The 18,453-nt window shown below is 41.8% G+C and overlaps 1 protein-coding gene across 1 annotated transcript in view; it reads right to left on the bottom strand.

Moving 5' to 3' along the window:
* Positions 1-18,453, bottom strand: part of LOC124798088 (macoilin-1) — a 171,739-nt gene that overhangs the window by 112,228 nt on the left and 41,058 nt on the right. The window contains exons 3-6 of the mRNA XM_047261330.1: positions 14,225-14,351; positions 11,585-11,714; positions 3,205-3,271; positions 186-357 (exon numbers count right to left, since the gene is read on the bottom strand). Of these exons, the coding sequence (XP_047117286.1) occupies positions 186-357; positions 3,205-3,271; positions 11,585-11,714; positions 14,225-14,351 (496 nt within the window). The remainder of the gene's footprint in view (positions 1-185; positions 358-3,204; positions 3,272-11,584; positions 11,715-14,224; positions 14,352-18,453) is intronic.

Here is an 18,453-nt window from a genome sequence, read left to right as displayed (position 1 = left end):
GTTAATCTTCTTCAGATAGACACAGAACATTATTCAAGGACAGCCCATGTAAGCACTGCCAAATTATATCTAGAACACAAAACTGTTTGTTCCTCACTTGCTACAGCTCCACTGAAGATATCTCTGGGAAAACTATATTGAGTTAACTCACTATTACACATCCAAATAAAATAATTCTCGTTTACCTTTGTTCTTCTCAAGACAAGTTGCGTGGCAAGTCTGGTGATGTTTCTGCTGTTGCAGGAGGTGCTGTTGTGGTAGTAAATGCTGGTGTGTCTCATGCTGCTCTAATGGGAGAGCTTGTCGAAGCAACTGCATGTAGAATTCGTTTTCTTTTGCTACTTCCTTCTGCTTCCGCTGAAAAATATGTGCAGTAAATTAAAACACTTGTAAACGCTCATCAAGCCAAGATTATATGCCAAGACTGCAAACTCAACTTCAGCATGAGGAAAGGGATTTTTCAAAGGCATAAATGGTCCATTATCACACAGTAAAATGTAAACACTAATATGATGAAAAACTATACTCCAACAAGTAATAGTCTGCAGTGGATCATATAAACGATCTATATGGATAACTAAGCTAACCATAAAGCAAAATCATGAACGAAACAGGACAGTTTTTCTACAAGGATGGACTGCTGAGTCTAGTAGATTTCTACAAAACAGCAGGAAGTTTTGAGACTGTTACTATTTGCAAATCTTCTAAAAATTTGGTTCCAATATCACATATATGTTCTATACTGCTTGTTGAGTTGCCTTTAGTGATTTGCATCACATGTTTATAAAAGACACATTTGTACACTGATGAAACAACTGTACTAGACCCCATGAGCAAACTGAACTGAGAAGTCTGCAGAAATATTATACCAATACTCTAAACCATACATACCTATTATTATTATTGGATAAGTGATTTTAAATGTGGTATAGATATTTCAAGGATTGCAGTGCGTTCCTAATTGAGGTTTTTCTGAAGAAAAAACTGATGAAATTGAGTGTTGTGAGATATCTGAGACACGAGCTGGCACACAACATCCTCAACGACTTTCTGCAAGTAATGGTGCTAAATTTTTAATGTGACTAGGTTAATTTCAATACATCAAAGCACCCTGAAACATAACTGATGTCATAACAGTGACTTAATGAAAGTGAAAATGCACTGAAAAAAAGGAAAAAAATATTTTTCTAATGTGAGAAAATGTTGGTGGCTGTTAACTGGAACCATTAGGATATCGTCATGATACGATATATGAAAAACTGTAAAACACTGTCTCTTTAATATGCAGCATTATTGCGCCATTTGTGTAGTGGGTTAAAGCAAAAGGGTGAAATAGCACTCGTGATGTAGTAGAGTCAGCAGAAGACGATCCCCGACAGCTGGCAGTACTGCTGCCAGCTCTCAACTGAAACGCAAACATCTTCATGCAAAAAGAATAGTCGTCTTACGACACTACAGCAACACTTGCCACAGAGGTGTATACAAAATCACGTATGTGATCAGTCGATGTAGATATGCGAAGCAGTCTGGCCGAGTACATTGCAACTGTTAGGGATCTTCTATCATAGGTCCCACTGTAAGTCAATGTCTGCTCATTCACCGACTGTGGTGACAACAGAAGCAACCTTTCAAATAGTTCCCTACCAACATATTCCTCAAGTCTGGGCCTGACATGAACATTTTCTGTTCTCTGAGCTCAAATCTCTGCTAGCAAGGAAGAAATCTTCGAACAGAGACATTATTGGAGGCATAAATAAGTTGAAAATAATTGTTTTTAATTTCTCTGGAAAAAAAAAGAAAAAAAAAAAAGGTGGAATCTCAAGACCAAATGAGCTGATCTCAGATCGATCAGATTAGTCCAAAACATTTTTCATTCCATCCACGTATATTGCACCTATTTCATACATGCTTTTCTGTTTGAAATGTCTGAGACAATATGACTAGGAAAGAATATTCAGATTATCCTGGTTAAATTAAAAAATGAAAGTATTTTGAGAAGATTACAATAGTAGACACAAAAAATGCGTAACTACAGTCAAATATTTATAAATTTCTATTACTTTTGTAAATAAATAACTGACAAATAAAAAGGGTATTGCTGTAACAAAAAAGAGAAAATGTGCTACTGATCAGATACACAAAACAAAAATGATTCCTAAACAGTGACTCAACATCTGTGCCTAACCCACATCTCGAAGCAAATGAGATGGTTACCTCTGAAATCAAACCTAGTCTCTCTCTCCAACCCTGCTCCCAATCCTGCACCACTGCGGCCATTTTCATGTGGATGAGCCAGGCACAAAACATTTCCTGTATACCCTCCCACCACCTCCAATTACTTACTTCTATCAACAGATCGCTCCTTCACAACATGGTGTCTGAGTGACCTGCCATTCCTTTCCAACATTCCCCAACATACCTCTCTCTCCTTCCTAAGAAAGAAACTAAATTTCCTGAGCATGAGGTATAGTTTTTCCTCCCTACTTTTATGTGTGTATACAGTAGCACTTGAAATTTTGCCTCTTTAAGGTTTGATTACAGCCATTCTGCCTCCAAGTAATTGAACAGTATTTTGCATCATACACTCCAAAAAGAGTCAAACACTACAATAAATCTTCTCACATATACCCCAATAACTCACTAGGGCAATAACATTAGAGAAATTTGGGCTTATGTCAAGGCTTATTATGTAATGCACCATTCATGAATAGAAAATCTGATGAGATGGGGGGGGGGGGGGGGGGGGGAGGATATAATTCTGGTACATAATGCACTATGTACTCTCCATCATACCCCATGAGGTGGTTTGCAGAACACAAATGTTGATAAAGGCATCTTGAATATTATTATCACAAGTCACTGCTGTCATCAACACAAAAAGGATGTTGTATTCTGCTACAGAGATTTAGGAATTTCCACACTGTGTTGGAATTTGTTGGGTACTCAGCTGCAGTCTTTATTGCACAAGGAATTTATTTTATTTTTTGTCTATTAAGGAGTTCCAAAATTAATTTATTTGCATTCTGGTTTTCAAACGCAAATAAATAAATTTTGTTAGTTGCTTGGTACAGAAGAAGACATTTCTTAGACAATACAAGGCAGGTGTATGTACACTACCACCTTGTGGTTATCTTCTTCAGGAAAACAAACTTTAAACACATTTTTACATACTTAATATGCACCTTACGGTAAATATATAAATACCTGCCGCATTCGGTATCCAACGTAGCTCTTAAATCCAAATCCAAGAGTCACGACTGGGTAGCCAATGCTAAAAAATTTTTAAAAATTATAAATGTTGGTTTTCATACATATTGAGTGACACATAAGATGTGATTGTATTCGTTTTATAAATTGTGTATTTATTCTGGTCAAGCACAGCCATGTGAAAGTAACCACAACAGTACACAAATACCCTTAATGTACAACATTTTCCACATGTTCACAATTTTACCTCTTAGATCCTTCAAGTGTCATTTTTATATTGGCGATAGCTCTACAACACAACTAACAGAAATCATTCGCTCTAATGTAAGCTTCAGCAAACCACCAACTGTTACATAGCACATCCTCTTCCTAGCTTGCACAATCTCCACTCTAGTGGGATTGATTTCAGTAGTAAGACTGAATGTACAATAAACTGGCAAGTTCGCAATCCAAATGTTACAGTTGAAATTATCAATATAGACTTATCATCTCTATCTAGTGTTTAGAATCCAATTTTATATTCTGGTGCAATAGTTTATAACGGATTGCACATGTGCATCAGGTAGGATATTGGAAATCCCCCGATATTCAAAAACAAAGTAAAACAGACCCTATTAGAAACTCCTACATTTTATGAGAATATCTGCAAATTCTGATGAACATTAATGTTCATATTACACAAGCTTTTAACCAGTATATAGATAGCTAATGTCTTCTGTGCAGAGTCGCATAAATGCTTAAGAGAAAGTACGCACATAAAAAAAAGTTTTGCATTACCTCGCTTCTGAGAGTTCCGGAACCTGTACAGAAAATTGGAATAGCGGTCAACATAAACATCATTTCCGCCCCTTTTATTGCTCGTGAATACCACACATTGCATGTTGTACTACCATACAGTGAGACCTTCAGAGGTGATGGTCCAGAATGCTGCACACACCAGTACCTTTAATACTCAGTACAATGTCCTCTTGCACTGATGCATGCCTGTATTCGTCGTGGCATGGTCCAGATTGTCCCACTCCTCAACGGCGATTTGGCATAGATCCCTCAGAGTGGTTGGTGGGTCACGTTGTCTATAAACAGCCCTTTTCAATCTATCCCAGGCATGTTCAATAGAGTTCATGTCTGGAGAACTTGCTGGCAACTCTAGTCAGGCAATGTCGTTATCCTGAAGGAAGTCATTCACAAGATGAGCACGTTGGGGTATGATTTGTCGTCCATGAAGACGAGTGCCTCGCCAATATGCTGCCGATATGGTTGCACTATCGGTCGGAGGATGGCATTCACGTATCATAGAGCTATTACAGTGACTTCCATGACCACCAGTGGCATATGTTGGCCCCACATAATGCCATCCCAAAATGTCAGGGATCCTACACCTTGCTGCACTCGCTGGATGGTGTATCTAAGACATTCAGCCTGACCGGGTTGCCTCCAAACACATCTCGAATGATTGCCTTGTTGAAGGCATATGCAACACTCACTCATTGGTGAAGAGAACATGATGCCGATCCTAAGCGGTCCATTTAAGATGAAGTTGGACCCATCTGTACCATGCTGCATGGTATCATGGTTGCAAAGATAGACCTTGCCATGGACATCGGAGGTGAAGTTGCGCATCATGCAGCCTACTGCACACAAATTGTGTTGTAACAAGACATGAAAATCATTATTCAACATGGTGGCACTGCTGTCTGGATTGCTCCGAGTCATAATCCGTAGGTAGCGGTCATCTACTGCAGTAGTAGGCCTGGGGCGGCCTGAGCGAGGCATGTCATCGACAATTCCTGTCTATTTGTATCTCTTCCATGTCCTAACAACACCGTTTTGGTTCACTCCGAGATGCTGGAATCTTCCCTTGTCGAGAGCCCTTCCTGGCACAAAGTAACAACGTTGACGCAATCAAATCGCGGTATTGACCATCTAGGCATGGTTGAACTACAGACAACACGAGTTGTATGCCTCCTTCTTGGTGGAATGACTGGAAACTGATCAGCTGTCAGACCCCCTCCATCTAATACACTCCTGGAAATTGAAATAAGAACACTGTGAATTCATTGTTCCAGGAAGGCGGAAACTTTATTGACACATTCCTGGGGTCAGATACATCACATGATCACACTGATAGAACCACAGGCACATAGACACAGGCAACAGAGCATGCACAATGTCGGCACTAGTACAGTGTATATCCACCTTTCGCAGCAATGCAGGCTGCTATTCTCCCATGGAGCCGATCGTAGAGATGCTGGATGTAGTCCTGTGGAACGGCTTGCCATGCCATTTCCACCTGGCACCTCAGTTGGACCAGCGTTCGTGCTGGACGTGCAGACCGCGTGAGACGACGCTTCATCCAGTCCCAAACATGCTCAATGGGGAACAGATCCGGAGATCTTGCTGGCCAGGGTAGTTGACTTACACCTTCTAGAGCACGTTGGGTGGCACGGGATACATGCGGACTTGCATTGTCCTGTTGGAACAGCAAGTTCCCTTGCCAGTCTAGGAATGGTAGAACGATGGGTTCGATGACGGTTTGGATGTACCGTGCACTATTCAGTGTCCCCTCGACGATCACCAGTGGTGTACGGCCAGTGTAGGAGATCGCTCCCCACACCATGATGCCGGGTGTTGGCCCTGTGTGCCTCGGTCGTATGCAGTCCTGATTGTGGCGCTCACCTGCACGGCGCCAAACACGCATACAACCATCATTGGCACCAAGGCAGAAGCGACTCTCATCGCTGAAGACGACACGTCTTCATTTTTCCCTCCATTCATGCCTGTCGTGACACCACTGGAGGCGGGCTGCACGATGTTGGGGCGTGAGCGGAAGACGGCCTAACGGTGTGCGGGACCGTAGACCAGCTTCATGGAAACGGTTGCGAATGGTCCTCGCCGATACCCCAGGAGCAACAGTGTCCCTAATTTGCTGGGAAGTGGCGGTGCGGTCCCCTACGGCACTGCGTAGGATCCTACGGTCTTGGCGTGAATCCGTGCGTCGCTGCGGTCCGGTCCCAGGTCGACGGGCACGTGCACCTTCCGCCGACCACTGGCGACAACATCGATGTACTGTGGAGACCTCACGCACCACGTGTTGAGCAATTCGGCGGTACGTCCACCCGGCCTCCCACATGGCCACTATACGCCCTCGCTCAAAGTCCGTCAACTGCACATACGGTTCACGTCCACGCTGTCGCGGCATGCTACCAGTGTTAAAGACTGCGATGGAGCTCCGTATGCCACGGCAAACTGGCTGACACTGACGGCGGTGGTGCACAACTGCTGCGCAGCTAGCGCCATTCGACGGCCAACACTGCGGTTCCTGGTGTGTCCGCTGGGCCGTGCGTGTGATCATTGCTTGTACAGCCCTCTCGCAGTGTCCGGAGCAAGTATGGTGGGTCTGACACACCGGTGTCAATGTGTTCTTTTTTCCATTTCCAGGAGTGTAGTTGCTGCTCATGCATGGTTGTTTACATCTCTGGGCAGCTTTAGTGACATCTCTGTACAATCAAAAGGACTGTGTCAGTGATACAATATCCACAGTCAACGTCTATCTTCAGGAGTTCTGGCAACCGGGGTGATGCCAAACTTTTTTCGGTGTGTGTATTACATAAAACAGGATAAGATTACACTCAGAAGAGGAACTGTGGCTTCTTTCAAGTAGCTGTTTTTGTACACATACAGGGTGTTACAAAAAGGTACGGCCAAACTTTCAGGAAACATTCCTCACACACAAATAAAGAAAAGATGTTATGTGGACATGTGTCCGGAAACGCTTAATTTCCATGTTAGAGCTCATTTTAGTTTGTTCTTCCACCTACACTCAATGGAGCATGTTATCATGATTTCATATGGGATACTCTACCTGTGCTGCTAGAACATGTGCCTTTACAAGTGCGACACAACGTGTGGTTCATGCACGATGGAGCTCCTGCACATTTCAGTCGAAGTGTTCGTAAGTTTCTCAACAACAGATTCGGTGACCGATGGATTGGTAGAGGCGGACCAATTCCATGGCCTCCACGCACTCCTGACCTCAACCTTCTTGACTTTCATTTATGGGGGCATTTGAAAGCTCTTGTCTACGCAACCCCAGTACCAAATGTAGAGACTCTTCATGCTCGTATTGTGGACGGCTGTGATACAATACGCCATTCTCCAGGGCTGCATCAGCGCATCAGGGATTCCATGCAACGGAGGGCGGATGCATGTATCATCGCTAACGGAGGACATTTTGAACGTTTCCTGTAACAAAGTGTTTGAAGTCACGCTGGTACGTTCTGTTGCTGTGTGTTTCCATTCCATGATTAATGTGATTTGAAGAGAAGTAATAAAATGAGCTCTAACATGGAAAGTAAGCATTTCCGGACACATGTCCACATAACATATTTTCTTTCTTTGTGTGTGAGGAATGTTTCCTGAAAGTTTGGCCGTACCTTTTTGTAACACCCTGTATATACAATATATCTGTAAGCAATTCTAATAATTATCAGTTTCAATGTATCACCACTAGTGGTAATTTATTGTTAGCATCCTTTACTGAAGTAGCCTGCAGTGGTTGCTTCATGGGTAATACATAACTCTCCTCCTTGATGATATTTGCACAACATAATGATTTAGTTAAGTGTGTCACTGTATTTTATAAGGAAACAAGTCACTCAAATATTAATACATTGCAAATATCAATGTTATTTCACCAACACAGTACTGGATATTCAAGTTTATTTACTCAGACGTTGAGTCAAAGCCATTGGCACGGGAACAAAATAATCTGGTGTTTAAACCCCACCAGGATATACATTGTCGCTTACTTTCTATAACAAACCCATTACATTCACAATGGATTTATAACGTGTGTGTGGTGTGTGAGCAGCGAGCCACTATGCAGTACAGTGAACGCGGAAATATTTCTGACGGTTTAACACTGTTGCCAAAAATAGCAGCAGAATTCTTCACTTTCTATCTGAGAGTAAACCTTTCTTTACTGATCATAACAAACCAACATGGTTTACTGTTTTTAACATTACACACAGAAGTGGAAAGTTGCTAACCTGTCTCAGTATAGCTTTAAGAATAAAATGTGATTATGTAACATTTCATGCCTAACTCAGTATTACACAAAGGCATAAAATGTAAGTTCAACTATTAGCATTAATTCTACTTTTCTGCAATTACTATTAACAGTGAATAAGTTGAAGGAAAAACTCCTACATCCAATGTTTGTACTGGAAATCTGTTGACTTACATTAAACAATTTGCCTTTTTCATCGAATTGCCAGTGGCTTTCCCCCACTACATTCTAACCACTACACAGTGCAAATGTAGGAGTTCTTCATGTATAACTGCCTCCTGAACTTGCAAATCATACTCAAAACATCATATAATCCACAGTTTTGGCACTAATTGTATATGTTGCCAATACTGATGTCACATACTGAAGTATGTACATATATATGGCACATGAATCATATTGAAGTAGAACACAAGTTTAAAAACAACAACATATTGAAACACACACACTGTGAACAGATGCACTCAGAGAATGTGGTACAATACATGCATTAACCTCATTCATTCCCTGATTTCTTAGTTGTCATGGCGTATTCCCTACTTTTCCTCTTACGGGGCATTTCCAGATGCTCACAGTGAAGCATCAGCTGTATCTGCCCATAATCCGAACATCCCATATTCCCTGATATTGGTTGTTCCATGTTCTTGGTATCTTGATGGAATCTTTTACCCTGTTCCTCTCTCATAGCACCTAGTTTGGGAGAAAAAAGTCAATGTGTGAATTTAAAAAATGTAGCTTTAACGTCATTCAGCATTTCAGCATTTTTAATTTTGTCAGCATGTTCTCAACTATGTCAACATACTCTGGGCCATAGTTGTTTCTCATGAAGTTTTGAACCACACAGGCTTCTCACTCCACAGCATTCACTGAATGAAGGAAATCCTCATCTGGTATTAGTTTCAGAATATCATGACCAGTGAACATGCTCTCATTCAACTTAGCATCTGACAGGTTGTGGAACTTGTAACACAGATATTTGAAACTGTTGCCACACTTTGGTAATTTCTTGACCAACTTCTTCACTAAGCACAGTTTGATGTGCAGAGGTGGCAAGAGTATTCTGTCTCTTTTCACTACAGGATCACACTTTATATTTTTGTCTTTTTGCACCATGGAAGCAATTTCAACCTTCAGGATCACTTGTTACAAGTCCAATTGTCCCATTCACAGATGAAATATGGGAACTTGGTATATGCTGATTTTTGTCCTAGAAGCATACCCAACACTTTCAAATCCACTACACATTATCCTATTGTGATCCCCATAATGAATGATAGTAAGAAGCACCTTCACATTACTGTATGTTTCCTTCAGGTGTACAGAACGGCTGACCATTGTGCAGCAGAACTGCCTTCAGGCTTCTTTTAAATGAGTCAATAAACTGTCTCCAGTCATCTGGTGCATATGGAACGTTGAAATAACCCGTCACAACTTGCACATTACTGCAGTACATTAACAAGTTGTTTTGAGCCAGATATTGAGTGAATATCAAGTCTCTTTTTCTATAAAATTTAATGGTCATACAAGCTGTTAATAATTGTCTTTCATGCAGTCTTGCCCCTGACAGCTCTGCTTTGTCCTTTGTCAGTCCCAGATCATGGACTATGTCATTTACATCCAGCTGAGTGAACAGATGAGGGCCTTCATCTGTGCCTACTTCAAAGTCAGTTTCATCCACCTCCTGCACAGTATCTCTGTCATCACTGTCATCCGTATCTGATGTCTGCAGAGGCTGTAGTATAGGTGTATATGGGTCATATGGAACAGAACAAATCGGTGAGTGAATATAGTTCAGATAGTCGATAGTCTTCTTGTTTTTCTTGTTGAAACCATTAAACGAGAGAGGAAGTAGCAGCCATCAGTGTACAGTAATTCTGTTGCTCCTGCCAGACCATAGAGATGCCAAAACATAGTGATTTCTTCTTTCTTGCTGCCCACTGTTGTAAATCATCTACACACCACACACACACACACAAGAAGTGGGTCCCACATCTTATTGATGTTGTCCACTTTTACTCTGAAATAGGCCTGGCAGACCTTTCTCGCGAAAGCAATAATGTTTCTTTGGGCTTTTTTCTGTAACAAAAAGTGTTAGGAGAGTTTACACAGCCTCGGGTGAACATTGTACACTAACACAAACTTACTTCCACAAACACAACTCAGTGACAGACAGGCAGTGCCATTTACAATGAGATAGATTCACCGTGTGCCATTAGTGGTGCACATGTTGAACAGTTGAAAGCAGTGCACTGCTTCTGAGCTTCATATTCATGTTTTTGTGTATATTATTATTGCCAATATATGTAATCTGGGCAAAAACTGTGGCTGATATGATGTTTTTAGTACATTTTCAAATTCAGGAGGTCAAAATACATAAAGAATGTCCACATTAAAAAAAAAGTTTTTGTGACTTAGCAATTTTAATGATGCTCTGCTGAAAATACGGAAGATTTATCTGGTGTTGTATGTCCTTGTTATGATATTATTGCTATAAATAATACAAAAATGGAATTCATAACTATAATGTTAACATGAAGTCGGATTATTACATTGATACCAGTGGACAGTAATGTACTTTTAAAACAGCAACTCCCAGCATTAAAAAAAAATTTGCAACAGAAAGTGGCATTGTAGGGTGCAAATGGAGAGAACAGGCTTATGGCATGAAAGACGAGCTGGTCCCCCCCCCCCCCCCACACACACACACACACACACACACACACACACACACACACACACACACACACAGAGAGAGAGAGAGAGAGAGAGAGAGAGAGAGAGAGAGAGAGAGAGAGAGAGAGAGAGAGAGAGAGAAGGCAAATGGCTTCAAATTAAGGAAATGTATCCTTATCTCTTTTGAGAATACAAACTACAAATACAACAAGTTATTTCAAAATTAAGACTAGCAACTAGATTGTTGACAACCCACTAAGTTTCTAGCAATAAAGCTTTTCCAGCAACATGAACATGCACGTCCTGAGACTTCTCCGCAACAGACAAATACAAACAGTCCAGAGACATCTTGATATTTTTGGTGTGCCAGCAATGAAAGACAGAACAAATAAGATGATAAAGAATGCTCTGTACACTGGTATAAAGAAAGACAAGCACAACTAAAACAGCTTCTTGTTAAATTTTTATTCACAGTGAAAGCTGAAAATATTACTCATAAAAATTAATAATCCTGAAAGTCACAAACAGGAGAATTTATTTTGGCAATCTTAACTTGAAATTAAACACCAATTTAGTTCCTTTTTCCCCAAAATAAATGACCATAGAGATATGTTAACACGCAAGAGTATATATTACCAATGGGCTGCAAATGGCCTGCACAAATCCAAGTGAAATGGAAGATGTTTGATATCTCGAAGTCGCACTGCTGCTTCAACATAGACAAACAGGAACCACAGAATGACAGTAGGCAAACAAATGCCCCTCTCTGAAAAGAAAAATGTAAGGTGTGTAAATCTACTTCTTCTTTTTTCTTAATAATTTAATAGATTTCAGAATGGCTGAATCAGAAGACTACACACACACACACACACACACACACACACACACACACACACACACACACACACACACACACACACTTCATACATATATTCAAAGACAGATCATTGCACCTAGTGATACTGTGAAATTTTTTAGTGCAGAGCACCCGTTAAAACAGTTAAAAATATCCAATTCATCTCTCCTTCGTTGAATACTTTTACTACTGCATTACATTTACAGCATGAATAAAATAACTTTGACTGATAGATTATAGTGGTAAAGGGCAGTGCTGTCAGAATGTGGTCAGCCAGTCTTGACAAGGCTCCTGCATGTGCTTACAAAACAGGCACTCGATAAAGAACTTAAATTGTCAGGTGACTAGATCTTACCATCTGACTTCCTGAAACATCTATCATAAAGTTACTTTAATCAGACTACACATGTCCCATGTTAAGGCAAATTCTGATGTAGGCACGAAACAATGTTTAATATTATACACGTAGGAGAAACAATATTCTAAGTTGCAATGAGCATGTACCATACAACATTATCATGTAAACAGCACAGGAGCATTCCGAGTTATTAAAATTTAAATTTCACAGTACTGTTAAAACTATTCAAATGAAACATTTCAATATACAATACAAGCACATTAATACAATATGAAGACAGATAAGGCAAAGAAATCTGTTACAAGCACAAATAACAATGACTGACTGCAAATGTTGACAGTTGCCATTAATAGGGCATTGCAACATTAAATACCAACCACCAATTGTCCTACAATAAATCCAACCCATAACATAAAATTTTCGGAAGTTAACTTCTAAACCTAACAATGTTATTTTATTTATTCATATGGCTCACAAGCAATTTAAATTTAGAAGTATATGACATTAGTAATACTATACAGAACAGCAATAAGAAAATGGTGGAAAAAATGGCTGGTCCACTTCTCCTCCAACATCCTAGATAGTTGATCACTGCCCAACGAGCTAAAGAGAACAAAAATAGTGGCAATTTGAAACCAGGTAAACAAAGTGACCACCCTGAAAGTTTCAGACCAATTTCCCTTTTGAATTGTACTTATAAACTCTTTTAGAGGCTCTTCTATAGTAGAATTAGCGGCTTCATTCTGGAACACATCCCAGCTGAGTAAGCGGGTTTCAGGCCACAGAGAAATTGCTGCGCCAAGGTACCAGCCCTAACAACTTAGAGGCTGGTTTCCAAGAAAACGTCAAGACATCTGTCACGTTCGTAGACCTGACCACGGCATATGCCACAGTCTGGAGAGAAGGGATGATACACAAATTACTGAAAACAATCCCATGCCGGAAAACTGTAACTCTCATCAATACCATGTTAAACCCTAACAACAAACTAATATCTAATCAGAGACTGTTTCTGTATATTTCAGTTAATGATTCTTCCAGAAGCTAGCAAGTTCGCTTTCTTTTTTGTGTGTGCTTGTCAACGACTTAACACTTCTGCTTTTCCCTGAGTGGTTTCTTTTACTCTTAAAATATTCAGTTAATAACTAATTACAAAGACAAAAAATTATGATCACACTATCTGGGAATACAGTACAGTGGGACTAGCTTTATTTATGGAGAAACCAGGAAAGGTATCACTGTCATCAAACCGTGCACAAGGTATTTAACCGACATTTGTAACATAACACCTTTTGGATCCATGAAATTTCACCTATGAGTTTATTACAGTTAGTATCCAGAAACGCCTCATACAATGCTCCGTGGAAAATTTAACACACTGTCAAGGACCTATGTGACTGAATATCCTTTGATGTTACTTCTGTCCTTTGCTGTATATTCCCAAGCTGTGACTGATATTCTGCTAGGTAGCAATGTATCAAGGTGGCCCTCAGACTTCCCTTACACTCACCAACCAATTTCAATACTTTTTTAACATGTTTTGCAGAGCCTTAACATTTTACAATCTTTCACAAAGTGGATTTCTACTGCTACCATCAAAACTTCTTCCCTCAGCCTTAGTAGCCATCGCTTGCTCCAATACATGAAAAGAAGTAGATTTATGCCTTTTTAGAACATACGAGATTTGTTGCATGGCCTCAGTCATTCTGAAATAGTTTGATCATTTGAGCAAATGAAGAAGTTCTCTTGGAGGGATCACAGTGGTAACACAAGTTAGGTGACAACAGTGTGATGTGTTAAATCAGAGCATATATCATCATTTGAAGTCACAATAATTGCAATACTGAATAGTTAGCTGATGTTTAATAGAAAAAGAGAGACTTACAACATTTTAATCCTGCAAAAATTGGTGAACTCCTATACACGATTACTGTTTAGTCCTCGATAAAGGAGGATTTTTGTTGTTAAGTAATTGTATGCTGTCTTTAATACAATAAACAAGGCACTGTGTATTAATTTAGATAATAGGACGATCATTTACAAAGACTTGTCAGAAGCTTACCTGTGTGCCACACATATTGTACCCATACGTAAGTACTGGCTGCAAAAAAGAGCCAGTGAACTGGGATGAAGAAGAAGCAGAGCATATCTGACGTCACAGCAACACAAATAAAAAATATACAAAATGCCTGCAACAAAGAAAAGTGGTTACAATTGAACTTTGATAACTGGCAAAACATAAAATTTCACACTGATGTAGTAACTGCAATGCTACCAAATGCTTTAAAAGTACATGACATCAAAAACTGCTCTTGAAATGAAAAACTGTATTTGTGTTAACCCTTAGCCACCATGACATTTTACACCTGCAAAACACAGTACTCCACATTAGCTGGGGTTGACCATACGTGGCTGCACGTTTCATGTTTTAATGAAAGGAAATAACCATTTTGCTTAATTTTTTTTTTTTGGCTGACTTTGACCACATAACAAATTCAATCCCTCTTCTTTATTTGTTATTTCCAATTTTTCCAGTGCTCTATCTTCTCCTTATGCCACCTGTTTAATTTTCTGTCCATGTTGTAACTGATTTATGTTTACTATCTTGACAGCCCTCTAAATTTATTACTTTATTCTTAAAACACAGTGAAACTTCGATTTTACGTTATCTGATTTTACATTTTTCACATTTCTAAGCCATAAATTCATAGCCCCTGTGAAAAACCCGTAACACCAATGCTAAAAATTCCCTAATTTTGTATTTCTTCCTAGTAAAGTTTACCTCAATTTTAAGTTCTTACTCGACGCCTTGTTTGACTTCGGCCCATTTTCTTCCTATTGACATTTGATGTGACTGAACAAGTTACACGTGGCTCTTAAGACAGGTGGTTTGTACCATGGGTGGTGGCGGAATTAAGGGAATATTTTAGGACCTTGTGGAGAGAGGAGATGTGAGAGACGAAATGCTGATGTAATCCACGATCGGTGTTGCCAACATAATTTGCAACAGTTAGGTTCACTGCACAATTATGATACGGTACACCTACCACTAGACTGCAGCTGTAATGGAGAAAGCAGACAGCTGACGAAAAGTGTCCCAGACTGAGCCAATATGTTGGTTGGTTGGTTGGTTGGTTGGTTGGTTTAAAGGCGGGAGAAGGGACCAAACTACGAGGTCATTGGTCCCTTGTTCCTACTAAAACAATGCCACAAGTGTGAGAATAAAATGGACGAAACATATAACACAAAATGGAAAGAAAGGAAGAGCCACAAGAATGAATGGAAGGCAACGAACACTAACAGGAACAAAAGAGGATAAGAAAACAACAGAGACGCTAGAAACAGAAGGGAGTTAAACATGAAAGCAAATTACAGTGGCTGGCAAACCACAAGAATAAAAAGGGAAAGCCAGCCACTCTGCAACACATTAAAACCTCCACCCTAAAAGCACTAGGGTGGATGACACAGAGGGACAAAGGACATGCACTAAAACCTACACAGAAGTATAAAACCCACTCTCATGGATAAAACGTAAAACTAAAGCTGCTGTGGAGGCATTGTCGCCCAACACCGAAGGCAGGGAAAGTTAAAAGTCTACCGCAGAGTGGCTAAAAGTGGGCAGTCCAGCAAGAGGTGGAAGACTGTCATTTGGGAGCCACAGGTGGGTCCTCGCGGCAGAGTATGTAACCATGCGGTAGCCACGTATGGCCAAAGTGGAGCCGGCAGAGGACAACTGATTCCCTGCGAGAGGCCTGCATGGAAGACTTCCACACATTCATAGTCTCCTTAATGACACGCAGTTTGTTGTGTGTGCTGTTATGCTGTTCCGTTTCCCAAAGCTGGAAAACCCTGTCGTGTAAGACAGAACACAGGACAGCTTCTGAGATGCCTATCTCCAGAAGCAGTTTCCGCGTCACCTGTTTGGCCAGCCTGTCAGCAAGTTTGTTGCCAGGGATTCCGACATGTCCTGGGGTCCACACAAACACCATGGAATGGCGGGACTGTTCCAGGGCATAGATGGACTCCTGAATGGACGCTACCAGAGTGTGGCGAGGGTAGCACTGGTCGATAGCTTGTAGGCTGCTCAATGAGTCAGTACACAGGAGAAATGACTCGCCAGGGCATGAGTGGATGTACTCAAGAGCATGGGATATGGCTGCCAGCTCTGCTGTGAAAACACTGCAGCCAACTGGCAAGGAGTGCTGCTCAATATGTCCTCCATGAACATATGCGAAGCCTACGTGACCATCAGCCATTGAGCCGTCGGTGTAAGCCACTTCAGAGCCCCGGAACACATCAAGAATCGAGAGGAAGTGACAGGGGAGAGTGGCAGGGTTAACAGAGTCCTCAGGGCCATGCAAAAGGTCCAGATGAAGCTGTGGCCGAGCCATACACCATGGAGGCGTACATGAACGGACCACAAGTAGAGGTGGTAAACGGAAGGACTCCAGTTCGGAGAGAAGGGACCGCACATGAGCTGCAATCGTTAGCCTCGATCAGGGTCGCCGATGCGGGAGATGGGCTGCCGCGGGCGGGAAAAGGAGACGGTAATTCGGTTGCTTAGGGGAACTATGAATGTGTGCTGCGCAACTGGCAAGCAGTTGCGCACATCTGATCTGCAGTGGAGGGACACCAGCCTCCACCAATACGCTGGTCACTGGACTCATCCTAAAAGCTCCTGTCGCTAATCGAACCCCACAGTGGTGCACAGGGTCGAGTAAATGCAATGCTGAAGGCACTGCCGAACCATAAACCACACTCCCATATTCAATTCGGGATTGGACAAGGACTCTGTAGAGCTGCAGCAGTGTAGAGCGATCTGCACCTCAATTGGTGTTGCTCAGGCAATGGAGGGTATTGAGATGCTGCCAACACTTCTGCTTAAGCTGATGAAGATGAGGGAGCCAAGTCAATCGAGTGATGAAAACCAGTCCTAGGAATTGATATGTCTCCACTACAGGGAGTAGATCATCATTAAGGGAAAGTGCGTGTTCCGGATGAATGGTACGACGCTGACTGAAGTGCATGACACACAACTTTGTGGGTGAAAACTGGAAGCCGTGGGCTAGAGCCCATGACTGCGTCTTGTGGATGGCTCCCTGGAGGCGCCACTCAGCAACAACAGTACTGGAGCAGCAGTACGAATTACAGAAGTCATCTGCATACAGAGAAGGTGAGATACACAGCCCTATAGCTGGGCCACTAAGAATTGTGAGACACTCAATACAGAGCCCTGTGGGAATCCACTCTCCTGGATATGGATGGAAGTATGGTTGTACACGTAAAGTAAAGAGCGACAGGAAGTTTTGGATAAAAATCGGGAGCGGTCCCCGGAGACTGCACTCATACAATGTGGCAAGGATATGATGTCGCCAAGTTGTGTCGTACGCTTTACGTAAGTCAAAAAAAGACGGCAATCCGGTGTTGCCGTCTGGAAAAGGCTGTTCGGATTGCAGACTCTATAGACACAAGATTATCACTGGTAGAGCAACCCTGGCGGAAGCTGCCCTGACAGGGAGCCAGCAAGCCATGTGACTCCAGGACCCAAACCAACCACCAACATACCATACGTTCCAGCAGCTTACAAAGAATGTTGGTGAGGCTGATGGGCCAATAGCTATCCACATCAAGCGGGTTTTTACCGGGTTTGAGCACCAGCTGATGGTGCTTTCCCGCCATTGCGATGGAAAGACGCCATCGTAGCAGATCCAGTTGAAGATGACGACAAGATGTCACTTTTAGTCACATGAGAGATGTTTAATCATCTGGCTGTGGGTGCAATGAGGCCGATGAGCTGTGTCAGAGCAATGTGCAAGGGCACTGAGGAGCTCCCATTCTGTAAATGGGGCGTTATAGGATTCACTGCAGCATGTAGTGAATGAGAGGATGTTCCTTTCCGGCCGCCGTTTGAGTGTGCGAAAGGCTGGGGGGTAGTTCTCTGAAGCAGGGGCTCGAGCAAAGTGCTCGGCAATCGTGTTTGCATCAGTACATAACTCACCATTTATGGTAACACTGGGGACAGCTGTTGGGGTCTGGTACCGGAAAAGACATTTGATCTTTGCTCAGACTTGGGAAAGTAACGTGTGGCACCCAATGGTGGATACGTATCTCTCCCAACACTCCTCCTCCCGTTGTTTGATAAGGTAGCAAACGCAGGCATGGAGTTGTTTAAAGGCTATGAGGTGCTCCAGGGAAGGGTGCCGCTTATGCCGCAGTAGAGCTCGCTGACACTCTTTAAATTGCTTTAGCAACTTCCAGCGACCACCAAGGGACTGCCTTATGCCTCGGGCA

This window comes from Schistocerca piceifrons, chromosome 5 (assembly GCF_021461385.2).
Source record: "Schistocerca piceifrons isolate TAMUIC-IGC-003096 chromosome 5, iqSchPice1.1, whole genome shotgun sequence".
NCBI lineage: Eukaryota > Metazoa > Arthropoda > Insecta > Orthoptera > Acrididae > Schistocerca > Schistocerca piceifrons.
Note: the sequence above shows the minus strand (reverse complement) of the source record. Positions and strands in the feature narration are given on the sequence as shown.